Source organism: Tachyglossus aculeatus, chromosome X5 (genome assembly GCF_015852505.1).
Source record: "Tachyglossus aculeatus isolate mTacAcu1 chromosome X5, mTacAcu1.pri, whole genome shotgun sequence".
Taxonomy (NCBI): domain Eukaryota; kingdom Metazoa; phylum Chordata; class Mammalia; order Monotremata; family Tachyglossidae; genus Tachyglossus; species Tachyglossus aculeatus.
Window position 1 is genome coordinate 13,647,205 of NC_052097.1, and position 20,908 is coordinate 13,668,112.

The 20,908-nt window shown below is 47.9% G+C and overlaps 1 protein-coding gene across 1 annotated transcript in view; it reads left to right on the forward strand.

Moving 5' to 3' along the window:
- The window catches only part of NFKB1 (nuclear factor kappa B subunit 1), a 157,594-nt gene that overhangs the window by 101,408 nt on the left and 35,278 nt on the right, over window positions 1-20,908 (forward strand). Inside the window, exons 11-14 of the mRNA XM_038769255.1 lie at window positions 2,398-2,538; window positions 5,890-5,979; window positions 6,867-7,055; window positions 12,187-12,328. Coding sequence (XP_038625183.1) covers window positions 2,398-2,538; window positions 5,890-5,979; window positions 6,867-7,055; window positions 12,187-12,328 — 562 coding nt within the window. The remainder of the gene's footprint in view (window positions 1-2,397; window positions 2,539-5,889; window positions 5,980-6,866; window positions 7,056-12,186; window positions 12,329-20,908) is intronic.

The window sequence follows — 20,908 nt, forward strand, 5'->3', positions numbered from 1 at the left end:
TGTTGTGTATGACCTTGAGCAAGTCACTTGACTTCGCTGTGCCTCAGTTCCCTCATCTGCAAAATAGAGATTCATTCATTCATTCATTCATATTTATCGAGCGCTAACTGTGGGCAGAGCACTGTACTAAGCACTTGGGAAATACAAGTTGGCAACATATAGAGACGGTCCCTACCCAACAGCGGGCTCACAGTCTAGAAGGGGGAGACAGATGACAAAACAAAACATATTAACAAAATAAAATAAATAGAATAAATATGCACAATATGCACATTCATTCATTCAATCGTATTTATTGAGCGCTAACTGTGGGCAGAGCACTGTACTAAGCGCTTGGGAAGTCCAAGTTGGCAACATATAGAGACGGTCCCTACCCAACAGTGGGCTCACAGTGTAGAAGGGGGAGACAGAGAACAAAACAAAACATAGTAACAAAATAAAATAAATAGAATAAATATGTACAAATAAAATAAATAGAGTAATAAATACGTACAAACATATATACAGGTGCTGTGGGGAGGGGGAAATACCTGTCCTCCTTCCAACTTAGACTGTGAGTCCCATGAGGGGCCTGATTGTCTTGGGTTGTGGGTTCTAATCCCAGCTCCGCCACTTGTCTGCTATGTGACCTTGGGCAAGCCATTTCACTTCTCTGCACCTCAGATACGTCATCTGTAAAATGGGGATTAAGATTGTGAGCCCCACGTGGGACAACCCGCTTACCCAGTGCTTAGAACCATGCTCAGCACATGGTAGGTGCTTAACAAATACCATAATTATTATTATTACTATTATTATTGTTGTTATTTTCCCCAGTGCTTAGTTCAGTGCTAGGCACATAGTAAGTACTTAACCAAAGATGCAATTATTATTCCCCAACTAGGCCTTCATTTCCTCTTCTCCCCCTCTCTTCTGCATCACCCTTGTACTTGAATTTGCATCCGTATTCACCCCTCCCTCAGACTACAGCACTTATATACGTATCCATAATGCTGCCAACTTGTACTTCCCAAGCGCTTAGTACAGTGCTCTGCACACAGTAAGCGCCCAATAAATACGATTGAATGATTGTGTGACTGATGTCTGTCTCCCCCTCTAGACTGTAATAATGATGGCATTTATTAGGCGCTTACTATGTGCAAAGCACTGTTCTAAGCGCTGGGGAGGTTACAAGGTTGTCCCACGGGGGACTCACAGTCTTAATCCCCATTTTCCAGATGAGGGAACTGAGGCCCAGAGAAGTGAAGTGACTTGCCCAAAGTCGCACAGCTGACAGTTGGTGGAGCCGGGATTTGAACCCATGACCTCTGACTCCAAAGCCCGGGCTCTTTCCACCACTGAGCCACGCTGCTTCTCTGTAAGCTCCATGTGGGCAGGGAATGAGTCTGGTACTTCTACTATGCTTCCATGGGGTTGCATTGTGGCAGCAGTGTCTAAGCTTTTTTTTTTTTTGATGGCATTTATTAAGCGCTTACTATGTGCAAAGCACTGTTCTAAGCGCTGGGGAGGTTAACAAGGTGATCAGGTTGTCCCACGGGGGGCTCACAGTCTTAATCCCCATTTCCCAGATGAGGTCACTGAGGCACAGAGAATTGAAGTGACTTGCCCGAAGTCACACAGCTGACAAGTGGTGGAGCCGGGATTTGAACCCGTGACCACTGACTCCAAAGCCCGGGCTCTTTCCGCTGAGCCACGCTGCTTCTCTTAGGCTTGGAATTCCTAAGGAAAGCCCAAGGCTGGGAATATAGGTTGGATCTTCTTCCCCTGGCAAACAGTTCAGGCCGGCTTTTCTCCCCTTGGCTTAGAGGAAAGAGCCCGGGCTTGGGAGTCAGAGGTCGAGGGTTCTAATCCCGGCTCTGCCGCTTACCAGCTGTGTGACCTTGGGCAAGTCGCTTCACTTCTCCGTGCCTTAGTTCCCTCATCTGTAAAATGGGGATTAAGACTGTGAGTCCCAGGTGGGACAACCTGATAACATTGTGTCTACCCCAGCGCTTAGGACAGCGCTTTGCGCATAGTAAACGCTTAATAAGTGTCATCGTTATTATTATGATGATTTTATATTTTACCCAAGTAAGTCTTCCATTCATTTTAACACTGTAATGGGAATGTAGGGAACCGTTAGGGAGGTCAGCGGTTCTGTAACGGTGACGGACGGTAGGATGTGGGGGTGTATTTTTGCGGTCTCACTGAGAACGAGCTTTGGTTTTGATGCCCCTGAGAGTGAATATAACCCTTCTTAAAATATAAGGTGTTCCTCCTTCAGGGCTTTCTGTTTCTCTGTGTAAAAATACAGTCCAGACCAGCATTCTTTTTATGCCTGCAAGTGGAACGTGTTCAATCGTTTTTCCCTGTGGTTTCTCTTCTTCCTCCTTCCCCCCCAACCCCCTCCAAATTCAGATAAAGAGGAAGTGCAAAGGAAGCGGCAGAAGCTAATGCCTAATTTTTCCGATAGTTTCGGTGGCGGTAGTGGTGCCGGAGCCGGAGGCGGCGGAATGTATGGCGGTGGCGGAGGAGGAGGGAGTGGCGCCGCGGGGCCCGGTAAGCTCCAAAAGACGCTCTCTCTCTGTCTCTCTGAACTACAGTTTTTGGATTTGAGTAGATCGTCCCTTTCCCCAGTCAGAGAGAACAGGCTCAGGCTGAATCGGGAAGGCATCCCGAAATGTGGAACGTTAAATCCACCGACCTTTTGAACGTTTCTCTTAGGGAAATGAGTGGATATCGTGAGGCCTTTCACCCCAGAGATCCCATTCTGTAGTGGATTTTCTTATATATAATGTAACTTGTACTTCCCAAGGGCTTAGTACAATGCTCTGCACACAGTAAGCGCTCAATAAATGCAATTGAATATATATATGTACATATTACTATAGTGTATGTATGTAAGTCTGGTGGCGTTCAAGAGGAGAGAAGTCCATGTAGAAAGAAGGGTGTGATCAAGGGATCAGAGGTGGAAGAAATGAGAGCAGGGTACACTTAGGAAGTGAGTTTGGGAGGAAAAGAATGCAAACCAGGGAACAGCCTACAGTGGATTTTCCAGAGAAGCAGCGTGGCTCAGTGGAAAGAGCCCGGGCTTTGGAGTCAGAGGCCAGGGGTTCAAATCCCCGCTCCGCCAATTGTCAGCTGTGTGACTTTGGGCAAGTCACTTCACTGGGCCTCAGTTCCCTTATCTGTAAAATGGGGATGAAGACTGTGAGCCCCCTGTGGGACCACCTGATCACCTTGTAACCTCCCCAGCGCTTAGAACAGTGCTTTGCACATAAATGCCATCATTATTATTATTATTATTTCCTCTTGCCTCTCCAACCGCCTCGTCTCAGTTTCATTCGGTGGCTTCGCTGTTTTTGTGTCCTTGTGTCATTATAGCGTAAGAGCCTCCAAGTACTAAGCACCTGCAAGCGCTTACTACAGTGTTCTGCACACAGTAAGTGGTCAATAAATACGATTGAATGAAAGTCAGGGAACGTTTAGCTCGTCTCATACTCCCCCAAGGATTCAGTACTGTGCCTAGTGCTCAGTAGTTGTTGAATGAATACGGGGGCTGCACGTCCACCTCTGTCCTTAAGTGGGGGTGCCCCACAAGGCCCCAATTCTCCCCCAGCACCAACTCTCTCGTGGCGCTCATCTGATTGTGTGGCTTCAGCTATCCCTTCTATGTGGATACCTCCCAAATGTGACTCTCTTCGCCCCAACTTCTCTCCTGCTATTCGGTCTTGCATCAGGCGACCTTCCGCTTGGACGACCGGCCGGCCTCTCAAATTCGGCTTGTCTCAAACCGAATTTGACATGGCACTTCATAAACCCTACCGTCTCCCTAACTTTCCCAAATCTATCATCCTCCCTGTTTCAGAAGCCCTCAAATCTAGCGCCATCCTCAACTCCTCACTGTCATTCAGCTCTCACACGCTGCTAAATCTTCCCAATTTTTCCTCCGAAACATCGCCTGGTTATGTCCATTTATCTCCTCCCTCACAGCCATCATCCTTGTTGAAGCTCGCATCGTAACACAGACTGTCGAATTGGCTTCCTCGCTGGTTTTCCCCTTCCTAACCTCTCCCCACTGTTCCTGTACTGAAGCGTGACTAAGCCCCCATCTCTCCACTCCTCCAAAGCCTGCCCATCTCCCGCTGCATCAATCAGTGATATCCATTGACAGTTACTGTGTGCAGAGCACTGAGAGAGTACGGTACAACAGAGTTGGTAGCCAAGTTCCCTGCCCACAGGCAGTTCACAGTCTAGGTGGGGAGACGGTAATAGCAAGAAATAAATTAATATCAAGAAATAAATCAAGTGCCGAAAGGTTCCAAAGCAAACAAAAAGGACTTACCACTAGCTTCAAGGCTCTGCACAGCTTTCCCTGTCTTACATGCCAGTCCTTTTCCCCTGCTGTTCCCTGGTTTGCATTCTTTTCCTCCCAAACTCACTTCCTAAGTGTTCCCTGCTCTCATTTCTTCCACCTCCGATCCCTTGATCACACCCTTCTTTCTCCATAGACTTCTCTCCCCTTGAACTCCACCAGACTTCAACCCTCCCCATCTTCAAAGCACTCCTAAAGACTCACCTCCTTTAGGAAGCTTTCCCCAATTAATTCCCGACACCCCACTGCATCAGCCCTTCCATATACCTCGTGTATTTATGGTCATCTATATACGTTTCAATTGTGTGTTAAATTATTTATTAGCTATTCCATTCTTATTTATTTATTATTATTATTATTCTGGCATGTTCTTCTTTCACCTACCAGATACTTGTTCTTCATACTGCTTCTGCTATTTGTGTATAAGTGTGTATTTCTCCTCCTTCATATTGTAAGCTCCTTCTAGGCAGGAATGTAATCCATCCATCAGTTGTATTTGTGGAGTGTTTTCTGTGTGCAGGGAACTGTCCTAAGCGCTCGGGAGAGTGCAACACAATATAACAGACACGTTCCCTGCCCACAACGAGCTTACAGTATAAAGGGGGAGGCAGACATTAATATAAAAAAATTCTGGATATGTTCATAAATGCTGTAGGGCTGGGGGCGGAGGTGGTGAATAAAGGGAGTGAGTCAGGGCAGCACGGAAGGGAGTGGGAAAAGAGGAAATGAGGGCTTAGCGCAGGAAGGGCTCTTGGAAATGTGCCTTCAATAGGGATTTGAAGATGGGGAGAGTAAATGTACGTTCTCGAGTGCCCAGTAGAATGCTGTGCATTGAGTAGATGCTCAATAAATAGCATTATTCCTGCCACTGTTACTACTACGACTGCTGGTAGATTTGCTTTCTACCACAAGTCTCTCTTTATGGATCCCAGAATTGGGTTAAAATCTTCCCACTGCCTGCCCAAAGGCGCTCTGTTTAGTTCGTGGATAGCTCAGAGACTAAAATCAGATGTGTTCTGGGCCAGCAGCGAATTGACCCCAACCCCCGACCATGGGGTGGATACCAAGGAGGGAAAGAATGAGCTTTGTCCCCAAAGCTTTTTGGGCAGGGTGAAAAGTCAAAGTTAAAAATCAAGAGCTGGAGAGGCCGGGACGGAACGACAGAGGCGCGAAAATGGGGATTCCACCTCTTGCTCCATGCCGGGGGCAGGAGGAGGGAAAGGAAGAGGAGGAGAAAGAAAGGGAGGAGGACAGTGGGTTCCCCACTGCTGGTTTTCTAGTGTTCACTGAGGCAGGGCACAAGCGATTCTTCTTCACCCCCAAACCGTGAGGAGCTAGTGCCCGAATAGGAGAAGGAGTCCACCTGCGGACTCAGTACCCGAGGGAAGCTGAGACACCAATCAGACTGACGACGTCCTTTCCCCAGCACATTCATGATCTTGCTTGATGGGTATTTGGGGGATTTTTTTCTTCTTTTGCCGCTTTTCATGAAAAAGGATAACGGCCGCTGTTGCGTTTCACTTCTCTTTTTGCAGGATACGGATTCTCTCCGTATGGCTTTCCCTCGTATGGTGGGATTCCGTTCCACCCTGGTGCCACCAAGTCCAGTGCCGGGATGAAGCACGGTATGGATGTTGGCTCTCACACGGGGAGGCTCGTAAGAATGTGCTTATTCTGTTTAAGGAAGAAAGAAACTCAGCACTCCAATCAGTGGTGAATTTCTTGAGTGCTTACCGAGTGCAGAGCACTGTACTAAGCGCTTCGGAGAGTCCAGTCCAGTAGAATAAAGCTCATCAGCTGCACCCTTTTCCAGCCAGGTGCTGGTCCTCGCTACGCAGCGTGGCTCAGTGGAAAGAGCCCGGGCTTTGGAGTCAGAGGTCAGGGGTTCAAATCCCGGCTCCGCCAATTGTCAGCTGGGTGACTCTGGGCAAGTCACCTCACTTCTCTGGGCCTCAGTTACCTCATCTGGAAAATGGGGATTAAAACTGTGAGGCCCCCACCGTGGGACAACCCGACCACCTCGTAACCTCCCCAGCGCTTAGAACAGTGCTTTGCACATAGTAAGCGCTTAACAAATGCCATTAGTATTATTATTATTCTCTGGCATACTTAAGGGGGAAGTAGCACATGACGGGCGCAGCGGTCGAACCCAAGCCACGTGATTAGAAATGGCATATCGACGCCTTCAGGTGCGAGGAAAAAAAAAATCAAAGCCCCATCTGCTTTCCTGACTTAATTTTATAAATGGGGAAGGAGCCCTCTGAAGAACTCCAAAAAATGGTCTTCAGCCACCTTTTTCTAGCAGAAGGGACTCCGCTCCCCTCTCCTCCCACTCAAGAGCTATCTGGATTGCAAATTTCAGGAACTGAGAATGTTAAATAACTTCAGAAATGTACAAGAGTTTTGAAATGATTTTCCCTTCTCCCTTTTCTAGCCCTCAATGAAAGAGTAGATTCTATTTTGTGTAACTGATCGTCCTAAGAAAGGATCGGTGTTTCACAATCATTTTTAGGAACGTTAGATGCCTCGGCTAAGCGAGACCACGAAGGCTGTGGAGAGCGAGCCAAAAAAGATGCGGTAGCTCTTGCTGGGAAAATGAGAGAAACCACAAAGCAAGACGATAAACCCAGGGTCGGTGAAGAAGATGAGGTGACTTTGACGTGCACAGTAGGGTTAGAGGAAGAGGATCGTAGGTTACCAGGTGAGTGGACTAAAATGTGATTGAAATTTAATAGCAGCGTGGCTCAGTGGAAGGAGCACGGGCTTGAGAGTCGGAGGTCATGGGTTCGATCCCCGCTTCGCCACCTGCCAGCTGTGTGACCTTGGGCAAGCCACTTAACGTCCCTGTACCTCAGTTACCTCATCTGTAAAATGGGGGTGAAGACTGGGAGCCCCAGGTGGGACAACCTGATCACCTTGGACCCCCCAAGTGCTTAGAACGGTTCGTTGCGCATAGTAAGCGCTTAACTAATACCATCGCCATTATTATAAGAATTTCAGAAGAAGGACCATTAAGATGTTCTAATGTGAAGATGGTTACGTGTCAGTTGGAGTGTATTCCATGGGAAAAGACTGCTACTTACTCAGCATCAGTCTTTCCAGCCGCATTCGTATATCAGTCGGTCAGTGGTAGTCAGTGAGCGGTTCCCGTGTCAGCGAACCACTGAACTTGGGAAAGTACAGGACGACAGAGTTGGCAGCCAGTCTGCATGCACACAGAGCAGAATCACTTTTGATGGGACACCTGGCTAAAGGTCCCCAAGACAGTTCTTGAAAGCCTAATTGTCGTGAAATGCTGCCCATGTGGGAAGTGAGGGCCTTCGTTTCTACCTTTCGGAATGTGGAAATTCTTAAGTGGAGTGCTGATCTCATAGATCGCCCTCTTACCCCAAACCCTTCCAACCAACCTGAGTGCATAAAGATATAAGGCAGGGAAAATCTCACTGACTGAAAGAGGGAGAGCCTGGGCTCGTGTGGGAGTCGTCCGTTCCTGGTGTCGGAGTGGTTGCGTCGATCCAAATCCAGCCTCTTTTACCTGCCTCTGCTTCTCTGTCTGTCATCCCCATCCCCAGGACAAATTAGAACAGCGCCCAGCACTTAGAACAGTGCCTTGCACATAGTAAGCGCTTAATGAATGCCATTATTAAATGCCATTATTATTAAATTTGGGGTAATGGGTGGCAGAACGGCTACTGTAGAAGAATTGGGTATGCACCTACACTTCCCTCAGAAAGTGCTCAGGCCTGGTCGTTCATCCTCCCGTCTGCATCCAAAATGGCAGCCACGGACCTCCCCGTGGACACACCTGTGTGACTTCGGGCCCTTAGTTGGGACACAGCTCGATTGGGAAGTACTGAGCTCAAAAATCAAGTCAATCAACTGTATTTATTGAGCACTTACTGTGTACAGAACATTGTACTAAGCACATGGGAGAGTACAATATAACAGAGTAGGTTAGACCCAAGGACTACAACTAATCTACCCAAGGCAGATGAGAATCCACACTGCTTCTAAATTCCCTCCGGGTCCCACCCTGGGGGCCAAGCTCTCATTCATTCTTTCCATCAAATTTACTGAGCACTTACTGTGTGCAGAGCACTGTACTAAGCACTTGAGAGAGTACAATACAACAATAAATAGGCACATTCCCTGCCCAAAATGAGCTGAGAGTGAAGAGGCAGGGAGACAGACATGTAATATGTAATATCTGACATGTAATATCAGAGAAGCAGCATGGCTCAGTGGAAAGAGTCCGGGCTTTGGAGTCAGAGGTCTTGGGTTTGAATCCCAGCTCTGCCACTTGTCAGCTGTGTGACTTTGGGCAAGTCACTTCACTTCTCTGGGCCTCAGTTACCTCATCTGTAAAACGGGGCTGAAGACTGTGAGCCCCCCGTGGGACAACCTCATCACTTTGTAACCTCCCCAGCGCTTAGAACAGGGCTTTGCACATAGTAAGCGCTTAATAAATGCCATTATTATAAAGTCGATAAATTACAGATATGTACATAAGTGCTGTGGGGCTGGGAAAGAAGAAGAACCAAGGCACCAAGTCAGGGTGATGCAGAAGTGGGAAAAGAGGAAATGGGGGGGGCTTCAGTCAGTGAAGGCTTCCTGGGGGAGATGTGCCTTCCGTGAGGCTCTGAAGCAGGGGGGAGTAATTGTCTTGTCGGATTTGAGGAGGGAGGGCGTTTCAGGCCAGGGGCAGGATGTGGGCGAGGAGTCGGTGGCGAGATCGAGGCCCCGTGAGAAGGTTAGCAATAGAGGAGCGAAATGTGCGGGCTGGGTTGTAGAAGGAGAATAGAGAAGTAAGGTAGGAGGGGGCAAGGTGATGGACTGCTTTAAAGCCAATGGCAAGGAGTTTTTTGTTTGATGCAGAGGCGGGTGGGGAACTGCTGGAGTTTTTGGAGGAGTGGGGTGACATACTCTGAATGTTTTTGCAGAAGAGTGATCCGGGCAGCAGAGTGAAGTATGGAGAGGCAGGAGGCTGGGAGGTCAGCTGATGGGCGGGATAGGATGAGTGATCGTATTCATGTGGTAGCAGTTTGGATGGAGAGGACAGGGCGGATTTTAGAAATGTTGTGCAAGTGGGACCGACAGGATTTAGTGATGGATCGAATATGTGCATTGAGTGAGAGAGAGGAGTTAAGGATAATGCCGAGACAACAGGCTTGTGAGATGGGAAGGAGGGTGGCGCCTTGTACAGTGATGGGAAAGTCAAGGGGATGGGGTTTGGAGATAAGGAGTTCTGTTTTGGACACGTTAAGCTTGAGGTGATGGTAGGATATCCAAGTAGGGTTGTCTTGAAGGCAGGAGGAGATGCGAGACTGCAGAGAGGGAGAGAGATCAGGGCTGCAGATGCAGATTTGGGTATCATCCACCTACAGGTGGTAGTTGAAGCCTTGGGAGCGAATGAGTTGTCCAAGGGAGTGGGTGTGGATGGAGAATAGAAAGGGACCCAGAACTGAACCTTGAGGGACCCCCACAGTTGCAGGGCGGGGAGACCAAGGAGGAGCCCACAAAGGAGACTGAGAATGAACAGCCAGAGTGGTAGGAGGAGATCCAGGAGAGGACAGAGTCAGCGAAGCCAAGATTGGATAATGTTTCCAGGAGAAGCGGGTGGTCCACAGCGTCGAAGGCAGCTGAGAGGCCGAGGAGGATTAGGATGGAGTAGAGTCCATTGGATTTGGCAAGAAGGAGTTCATTGGTGACCTTCGAGAGGGCAGTTTCGGTGGAGTGGAAAGGATGGGACGCCAGACTGGGGGGAGTCAAGGAGAGGATTGGAGGAGAGGAATTTGAGAGTGGATATAGACAATTCGCTCAAGGATTTTCGAGAGGAAAGGTAGGAGGGAGATGTGGTGATAGCTAGAGGAAGCCCTGGGGTCAAGGGAGTGTTTTTTTTAGGATAGGGAAGACACGGGCGTGTTTGAAAGCAGTAGAGAAGAAGTCATTGGAGAGCAAACAGTTGCATGTGGCTGATAGGGAAGGAAGAAAGCAGGGGCCACCCCTCCTAGGGTGATACTTGCAGGCTGTGTAGGAGATGATCCCTCATGGTCTGCGTTTTGATTCCAGTAGGATGTCGCACGTCGTGTTTGGAACCCTTTCCCGGGATTCGTTTTTAACCCTGTGTCAAAGTTGTGCATACGGGGTTGCGGGGGAACTTAAATATTCTCTCTGGAACAATAGGACTGGAATACATTAGGCACTTTCCTCTGGAATGACAGTAATTTAACAGCTCCTGACAGTCATCGAGCCTGTCTTCCCAAGAATGCATGTTGACTTGACACCCGTCCCCATGTTTTGTTTTGTTGTCCGTCTCCCCCTTCTAGACCGTGAGCCCGTTGTTGGGTAGGGACCGTCTCTATATGTTGCCGACTTGTACTTCCCGAGCGCTTAGCACGGTGCTCTGCACCCAGTGAGCGCTCAATAAATACGATTGAATGAATGAATGAGAAACGGACTCCCAGGACGGTTAAATAGAGGTCACGTAATGAGCTGGAACCAGAACCTGAGCGTTCTGGCTCCCTGCCAGTGCTCTGCGCATTAGGCCATCCTGCTTCACTGTCCCAGCATCGACACCTGCCCGGTTCTTTGGCTCTAATCGGTCTTTGTGTTTCTCCTCTGAAGAGAAGTGCTTCAACAGCACTGAAACAGTCCTCCCCTTCATATTTGACGGTCCACCACTCTCCCCACCCTCGAAACCCTCCAAAAATCACGTCTCCAAGAAGGCTTCTCAGACTAAGTCCTTTAGTTCCTGTCTCTACCCTCCCTTCTGCATCCACTGTGCATTCGGCTGTGTACTCCCTAAGCATTTTGGTCCCCCGGCTCCACAATATTTGCGTACATGTCATTATACTCTCCTATTTCCCCTATCCCTAATCTGTTTTAATGTGCTGTCCTTGTGTTAACCAACTCCTTTGTATTGTACCCCAGCTCCACGATATTTGTGTACATGTCATTATACGCTCCTATTTCCCCTATCCCTACTCTGTTTTAATGTTCTGTCCTTGTGTTAACCAACTCCTTTGTATTGTACTTTCCCAAGAGCTTTTTTTAATGGTGTTTGTTAAGGGCTTACTATGTGCCAAACACTGTTCTTAGCACTGGGGTATATACTGTAACCTCCCTGTGGGCAGGGAATGTGTCTGTTCATTGTAAGACTGTACTCTCCCGTGCGCTTAGTACAGCGCTTCGCAAACGGTAAGCACTCAGTAAATACGATTGAATGAAAGGATACAAGCTGATCAGGTCCGTCACAGTCCCTTTCCCACATGGGACTCACAGTCTTTTTTCTTTTTCTTACGGTATTTGTTAAGCGCTTACTATGTGCTTATTGCACTGAGCTCTGGGGTGGTTACACAGTCCACGGCCCACATGGGGCTCGCAGTCTTTATCCCCATTTTATGGAGGAGATTACCGAGGCGCAGAGCAATTGTGTGACTTCCCCAAGGTCATTTAGGCAGCACGATACAGAGCCAGGATTAGAACCCAGGTCCTGCGAATACCAGGCCCATGCTTTTTCCAGTAGTCCACAGTGCTTTGCACACTGCAAGCGCTCAAGAAATAGTATTGATTGATAGCAAGAAGTTGCGATCTTCCCCTCCACCCACACACAGTGATTTGGCCAGGTATCAAATGTTTCGGGACTGCTGTTCCTAACGCGAATGATTTGCAACCCTGTGAAGCTACATTTTCAGCTGCAAGAGCGTGCCCCTTAAGATCGCGGAGAATAAGGCGATGGGCAAAGCCTGTTGGCGTTTTTGTCACCGCCTGGAAAGTAGGTTAAAGGAAGCTGCAGTCTGATGGTTAAGGGTGACTGGATGATTGCTCTGCAGGTGATCTGTTTTGGGAGAAGGCCATGAAACTGGCCAAGCATCACGCTAATGCTCTCTTTGACTACGCTGTGACGGGAGATGTGAAGATGCTGTTGGCCGTCCAGCGCCATCTCACAGCCGTCCAAGACGACAACGGGGACAAGTAAGTCCAGAGATTTCATCAGTGAGGTGAATGGTGAGAGGTAAGAGGGTAATGGAACTGATGGACCTGGAAGAAGCTGAACGGAGAAGGTGCCTAAAAGAGGAGTGGGGTTGGGAAAGAAAAGTGGAGATCAACTTGTAAAGAGGAAATAATAATAATAATGATGGCATTTATTAAGCGCTTACTATGTGCAAAGCTCTGCCCGAAGCGCAGGGGAGGTTACAAGGTGATCAGGTTGTCCCACGGGGGGTTCACAATCTTAATCCCCATTTGTCAGATGAGGCCCAGAGAAGTGAGGTGACTTGCCCAAAGTCACCCAGCTGACAATTGGCGGAGCCGGGATTTGAACCCATGACCCCGGACTCCAAAGCCCGGGCTCTTTCCACTGAGCCGCGCTGCTTCTCCAGTGGCAAATGGGTGAAATCATCGGCTGTGACTCCCTCTCGGTCGCACAGCGAAGATTTCCTCAGTCCTCACAGCTTGCTTTCAAGACGGCCCTTGTCGAGAGGGGCTTGAGAAAACTCATCTCCAGGACGGAGAGGGAAATCCAGATTTTTCTCTCTGGAGGCGACTGATTTGTGGATTTGTGTACGTTGCAAGCGTAGGTCATTGGGTTTAAGTGAGCTGGACGCCACATTGTACTTAGCTATTCATCATCATCATCATCATCAATCGTATTTATTGAGCGCTTACTATGTGCAGAGCACTGTACTAAGCGCTTGGGAAGTACAAATTGGCAACATATAGAGACAGTCCCTACCCAACAGTGGGCTCACAGTCTGAAAGGGGGAGACAGAGAACTAAACCAAACATACTAACAAAATAAAATAGACTAGATATGTACAAGTAAAATAAATAAATGGAGTAATAAATATGTACAAACATATATACATATATACAGGTAATATTCATCTCTCCAGACTTCTAGCAGCTCTTATTAATCAATCAGTGGTATTTACAGTGTGGCTCAGTGGAAAGAGCCCGGGCTTTGGAGTCAGAGGTCATGGGTTCAAATCCCGGCTCCCCCACTTGTCAGCTGTGTGGCCTTGGGCAAGTCACTTAACTTCCCTGGGCCTCAGTTCCCTCATCTGTAAAAAGGGGATGAAGACTGTGAGCCCCCCTTGGGACAACCTGATCACCTTGTAACCTCCCCAGCGCTTAGAACAGTGCTTAAGCGCTTAGTGCAATGCTCTGCACACAGGAAGCGCTCAATAAATACGATTGAATGAGTGAATTTACCAAGTGCTCACCGTGTGCACTAAGCACGTGGGGGAGTGCAGTAGTGTTGGTGGATACAAACCTGGCCCTCACAGAGGGGGAGACAGACCTTAAAATAAATTACAAATCAGGGAAGCGGCAGAGTAGAAGGACATTTACACAAGTGCGGAGGGAAGGGGAGATAGGGTGGGGAAATGAAATCAATCAATCAGTCGTATTTATTGAGCGCTTACTGTGTGCAGAGCACTGTACTAAGCGCTTGGGAAGTACAAGTTGGCAACATATAGAGACAGTCCCTACCCAACAGTGGGCTCACAGTCTAGAAGGGGGAGACAGAGAACAAAACCAAACATAGTAACAATAAAATAAATAGAATAGATATGTACAAGTAAAATAAATAGAGTAATAAATATGTACAAACATATATACATATATAGGTTAGTCAGGGAAGGTCTCTGGGAGGAGATGTGACTTTCGTAGGGCTTTGGACATGGGGAGAGTGGTCTCCTGGATCAATCAATCAATCAATCGTATTTATTGAGCGCTTACTGTGTGCAGAGCACTGTATTAAGCGCTTGGGAAGTACAAGTTGGCAACATATAGAGACTGTCCCTACCCAGCAGTGGGTTCACAGGCTAGAAGGGGGAGACAGAGAACAAAACCAAACATATTAACAAAATAAATTAAATAGAATAGATATGTACAAGTAAAATAAATAGAGTAATAAATATTGTACAAACATATATACATATATAGGTTAGTCAGGGAAGGTCTCTAGGAGGAGATATGACTTTCGTAGGGCTTTGGACATGGGGAGAGTGGTGCTCTCTTGGATCTATCAATCAATCAGTTGTATTTATTGAGCGCTTACTGTGTGCAGAGCACTGTACTAAGCGCTTGGGAAGTCCAAGTTGGCAACATATGGAGACAGTCCCTACCCAACAGTGGGCTCACAGTCTAGAAGGGGGAGACAGAGAACAAAACCAAACATATTAACAAAATAAAATAAATAGAAAAGATATGTACAAGTAAAATAAATAAATATATACATGTATAGGTTAGTCAGGGAAGGTCTCTAGGAGGAGATATGACTTTCGTAGGGCTTTGGACATGGGGAGAGTGGTGCTCTCTTGGATCAATCAATCAATCAGTTGTATTTATTGAGCGCTTACTGTGTGCAGAGCACTGTACTAAGCACTTGGGAGGTACAAGTTGGCAACATATGGAGACAGTCCCTACCCAACAGTGGGCTCACAGTCTTGGATATGATGGGGGAGAAAATTCCAGGCCAGACGGAGTTGCGTGGGCAAGGAGTCGGCGAGACTGACGAGATCAAGGGTCATTAAGTAACCTGGCGTTAGACGAGTGTGCGGACTGAGTTGTCGTAGGAGATCGGTAAGCTAAGGTAGGAGGGAGAAGGAATTCACAGCGTTTAATCCTCCTCTCATTCCTCTCTCCCACTCCAGATCTACATGGTCCCTCGTGTGTTGTCCTAGCATTTTTTTTTGATGGCATTTATTAAGCACTTACTACGTGCAAAGCACTGTTCTAAGCGCTGGGAACGATACAGGGTGATCAGGTTGTCCCTCGTGGGGCTCACAGTCTTCATCCCCGTTTTACAGATGAGGGAACTGAGGCCCAGGGAAGTGAAGTGACTTGCCCAAAGTCCCACGGCTGACAACCTTAGCAAGCAGGTTCCGTCTTCGTCTTCTCCGTCCTCTCTCTGAAGGGGAGCGCGCTCTCCTGCACCGTCTATGTGATCGGCTCAGAAGCGGGCGGTAATGCAGCCCTAAGCCAAACCAAACTTCATCAGGGGAAGCAGTGTGGCTCAGTGGAAAGAGCCCGGGGTTTGGAGTCAGAGGTCGTGGGTTCAAATCCCGGCTCCGCCACTTGTCAGCCGGGTGACTTTGGGCAAGTCACTTCACTTCTCTGGGCCTCAGTTCCCTCATCTGGAAAATGGGGATGAAGACTGTGAGCCCCTCGTGGGACAACCTGATTACCTTGTATCTACCCCAGCGCTTAGAACAGTGCTTTGCACATAGTAAGCGCTTAACAAATACCAACATTATTATTATCATTATTATTATCAGGAAGGATGCCTTCTAGAGATAGGTACTATGTTTACTTGAGTCTAGAGAGGATTCATCTCAGCAGAAATGGCATTTAGGATTGTTGTCAGCCTCAGAGCCACTGATGAACATCTAATCATCATCAGTCGTATTTATTGAGCGCTTACTATGTGCAGAGCACTGTACTAAGCGCTTGGGAAGTACAAATTGGCAACATATAGAGACAGTCCCTACCCAACAGTGGGCTCACGGTCTAATGACCCTGGGCCAGCTTCTAAAACAGAAGCCGCGCGCCACTTCCATCACCTGCATCTGCTACACGGGGAGAAACAGAAGAAGATTTGGCAAGAATCCATTGCAATGGTAGTGACGTCTGGCAAGACGATTTTTGAGCGTTTCCAAGCTCACCAGCGCTTAGTCCAGTGCTCTGCACACAGTAAGCGCTCAAGAAATACGATTGTGAGTGAATGAATGAATGAATCTCCCCGGATTGGGAAACTGCGTAGGAATAGGATGAGCGGGCCGAGCCCCGGTTTGCAGTCACTGACGTCATTTTCCGCCTGCCAGAAAAGAGGAAAACCTTGCTGAAATCTACAGGTTGGGAGGGAGCGGATTGCTCATTCGTCTGCTGGTGCTCCTCAACATAAAAAGCAGCGTGGCGCAGTGGAAAGAACACGGGCTTTGGAGTCAGTGGTCAGGGGTTCAAATCCCGGCCCGGCCAGTTGTCAGCTGGGTGACTGGGCAAGTCACTTCACTTCTCTGGGCCTCAATTATCTCATCTGGAAAAGGGGATTGACTGTGAGCCCCCTGTGGGACAACCTGATCACCCTGTAACCTCCCCAGTGCTTAGAACAGTGCTTTGCACATAGTAAGTGCTTAATAAATGCCATCATTATTATTATTATTATTATTATTTATTATTATTATTACAGTGTGACTCTGCAAAGCAAAGAGAAGCACTGTGACCTGGCTCAGTGGAAAGAGCACGAGCTTTGGAGTCAGAGGTCAAACCCCGGCTCTGCCAATTGGCAGCTGTGTGACTTTGGGCAAGTCACTTTACTGCTCTGGGCCTCAGTTACCTCATCTGGAAAATGGGGATTAAGACTGTGAGCCCTCTGTGGGACAACCTGGTGGCCTTGTAACCTCCCCAGCGCTTAGAACAGTGCTGTGCACATAGTAAGCGCTTAATAAATGCCATCATCATCACTTAGAAGGACGATCCCCAGTGCGGGAGTGAAAGGAGCTGGGTTCTAATCCCGGCTCCGCTACCTGTCTGCACTGAGACGTGGGGCAAATCACTTAACTTTTCTGTGCCTCAGATGCCTCATGTGTAAAATGGGGATTAAAGACTGTCAGCCCCACATGGGGCACGGACTGTGTCCACAGATTAGCTGGTATCTTCCCCAGCGCTCAGTACAGTGCCTGCCCCATGGTAAGCACTAAAACAAACAAACATAGAAAAGTTGATTTAGCAGGTCAGGAGAAGTCAAAGAATAACGCCGTAATTTCTGAATTTCAAGAGTGCAACCTCCATGGTTTAGCAGAACTGTTTTCAGGATAACAGTAGGAGAAGTCAATGGTACTGGTCTTCCAATATCTGCACGTGGAATGCAGTAATAATAATAATAATAATAATAATGGCATTTATTGAGCGCTTACTATGTGCGAAGCACTGTTCTAAGCGCTGGGGGGATGCAAGGTGATCGGGTTGTCCCACGTGGGGCTCACAGTCTTCATCCCCATTTTACAGATGAGGGAACTGAGGCACAGAGAAGTGAAGTGACTTGCCCAGAGTCACACAGCTGACAAGTGGCAGCTGCTTATCTGCACGTGGAATGCAAGAATAATAATAATGATGGCATTTGTTAAGCACTTATATGTGCAGAGCACTGTTCTAAGCACTGGGGGGTGCAAGGTGATCGGGTTGTCCCACGTGGAGTTCACAGTCTCCATCCCCATTTTAGAGATGAGGGAACTGAGGCACAGAGAAGTGAAGTGACTTGCCCAGAGTCACACAGCTGACAAGTGGCGGAGCCGGGATTAGAACCCATGACCTCTGACTCCCACTCTTTCCACTGAGCCACGCTGCTTCTCAGTTAACCAGCATACTACATTACATACTACAGCACAGTTTCACTGGGCGGAATGTAATAATAACGCTAACAATAATAATGTCGATGAAATGCTTATTGTGGGCCAAGCGCTGGGGTGACCCAAAAGAAGCAGATCAGACATAGTCTCTGTCCCATATAGGTTTCACATTCTAAGAGGAAGGAGGAATTTTATCCCCGTTTCACTGATGAGGAAACTGAGGCACAGAGAAATCATGACTTGCCCGACAGAGGGGAATGTGTCCAACCTGATTATCCTGCATCTACCCCTTACAGTGCGTAGCACATTGTAAGCACTTAACAAACACCTTAAAATAAAACAATATAAAAGACCCCAGATCCTTTAGACTCCAAGACTCATGGTCTATCCACCAGTTGCCTCCCGCTTGACCTTGGGCAAGCCACTGCCTCAGTTTCCTCACCTATGAAGTAGGGATTCTTCTCTCCTATTTAGATTGCGAGCCCCTTGTGCGACAAGGGCGGTGGCCAAACTGATTAGCTTGTACCTACCCCAGTGTGTGGCACATAGTAAGCGCTTAGCAAGTACCTTGATAACATTGTCTAGCACAACGTCGGCCGAGCTTTGGACCCCTGGGGGACAGCTGGCGGCCCAGCCTGGCTTGTGGCAACCAAGAACAAGGGTGCCTGGTTTCCAGCAGGGACTTTGGGAAAGTCGAGATATTAAGATGTAGAATGGCTACACCGCTACCACAGGTGATAATGGACTCACCCCGACTCTTGAGATTTCAAAGCTAGAGGAGGTGACTTCTGTGCCGGTGGTCTGCTCAGCGAATAGTGTTAACTAACACAACACCCCTGTGTGCCCACCGAGGAAGGGGTTGATGTGCTTTAGTGCTGCCAGGGCCTGGATTGAAGCCGCAATCATATTTGGTCAGGGCATTAGCCGCATCGTTGACTCCCAGGGGCAGTTAGGAATAGGCAAATGCCACACTTCCTCAGATAGGCCATTCCTAGTTTTTTATTGATAGTTACTAAATCTGTCCTGTGTTCGGTTGAATGCCATGGTGATTTTTCCCCCGGAGACCAAAAGTTCACAATTTGGCCTACTCACAATTGGCCGGCCCCACACCGGGGGCTCTGGTGGTCCCAGCCTCCGCCCCCCGACCGTCCCTTCTCCCTTTGGTCGCCAGAAGCCACAACCCCGCCTTCACCAGTTGGCCCTTCAGCAAACTGTCAGACTAGAGAGTAAAAAAACTGTCAGAATAAATAGAGCCATCAGAATAAACGGAGCCCAGGTGGTATTCACGGATTCTCCTCCCTCGCTGTGAATTCGCCAGCCCAGCCCACACAAATACTACGGGACCGGGTATAAAATGGGCGGTCTGTGACCCAGACCCGCAGCCCACCAGTCTGTACCCGCAGTGAAAATACATTTCCTTACCTGATTCAACACTTAGAACAGTGCTTTGCACATAGTAAGCGCTTAATAAATGCCATTATTATTATTATTATTATTATTCAACCTTCCATTTTGTCGCCAACACTCAGGGATACCCGTAGGGAGGAGGGGATGGACGACTGATTTGGTTTTGCGGGTCTGGGTGCTGCCGAGCGTATCTAGTCTCCGCCGCACATCTAGTGGACGTCCCAGCGGATGGGGACATTGGCCACTGCCGCCCTGTCATCCATCCCTTGAGGAGGGGAAGACCGCCCGGGCTGAGGTGGAGAGGCGGGGGCCGTTGGGGTACCTGAAGGAGAAGGTGGGTAAAGGATGTCTATCAATCAATCAGTGGTATTTAATGAGCAGTTACGTGTGCAGAGCACTGTTCTGAGCATTTGGGAAAGTCCAACACAGTTGGGAGACGCGATCACTGCCCACAAGGACCTTACAGTCTCTGGATTTTCACTTGATCGTCATCATCATCGTCATAATTCTTAAATGGGGCCAAAAAAAGCCTGTTAAAAGTTCCCCACCGTCCTGTCACCGGAGTTTTCTGGCTTCCTGTGCAGATGACAAATGCTGTCATGCTCTAGGTTCCAAGGCTTTCGTCCTCTTCTTTCTCTTTAGTTCCTCTTCTTCATGGTCAGCAGTCTTTAAATAAATCGTATTTATTAAGCACTTATTGGGTGCGGGGCACTGTACTAACCTGGTATTAGTGAGCCCCCCAAGGTGGCTGACATTGTGTAGGCCGAGGACTGTACTAAGCAGTTATGAGAGTACAATCCGGCATAGTCGGGAGACACTTTCCCTGCCCACAAGGATCTTAGAGTCTATTCATCCTCTTTCGGGTATCCTTTTTTAGTGGAAAAATAAATCGATCTCTCTGTTAAGAAACACTTTAAAAATATGATTTAAAAAGTCTCCTTGTATCTTCAAAACAGTTCACCTGGAAAAGGTATATGATTTACAGCCTTTTCCCGTATGAACTATATGAATCCCTCTAGACTGTAAGGTCACTGTGGGCAGGGACCGTGCCTGTTATATTGTACTCTCCTAGCACTTAGTACAGTGCTCTGCACGCAGTAAGCGCTCAATAAATGCAACTGACTGAGCTGGTAATATTTCCAAGTAGCACGATGTAGAGTATGAAGGGAATGTTTTAAATGCAGGTGGAGTCACTCGCCTCAAATTCAGTTTGCAACTTCGAGGGTGAAATAGTCGCGACTGATTGGGAAGGAGAAATGTTGAGGGGGAAACACGGAATTCGTGGCGCTGACAAACTCCGCCACGTCGAAACAGCAGCCGTGCCTATCATTTAGGGGAAGAAGTGGGGTCAAAGTCCGGAGGGAGCGTAGGCCCTGGACATTCATTCATTCCTTCAGTCGTATTTATTGAGCGCTTACTGTGTGCAGAGCACTGGACGAAGCGCTTGGGAAGTCCAAGTTGGCAACATATCGAGACGGTCCGTACCCAACAGTGGGCTCACAGTTTAGAAGGGGGAGACAGAGAACAAAACAGAACATATTAACAAAATAAAATAAATAGAATAAATATGTACAAGTAAAATAAATAAATAAATAGGGTAATAAGTACATACAAACATACATATATACAGGTGGACATAGAGAGGCACAACCAAAACAGGTCCCCCGTTAGGTTGTGAGCTCCTTGAGGCCAGGGATCATGTCCGATAACTCGGTTGATCCTCTGAAATAATACAGTGCTCTGCCCAGAGTAAACACTCTGTTAAATTCATTCATTCATTCATTCATTCAATCAT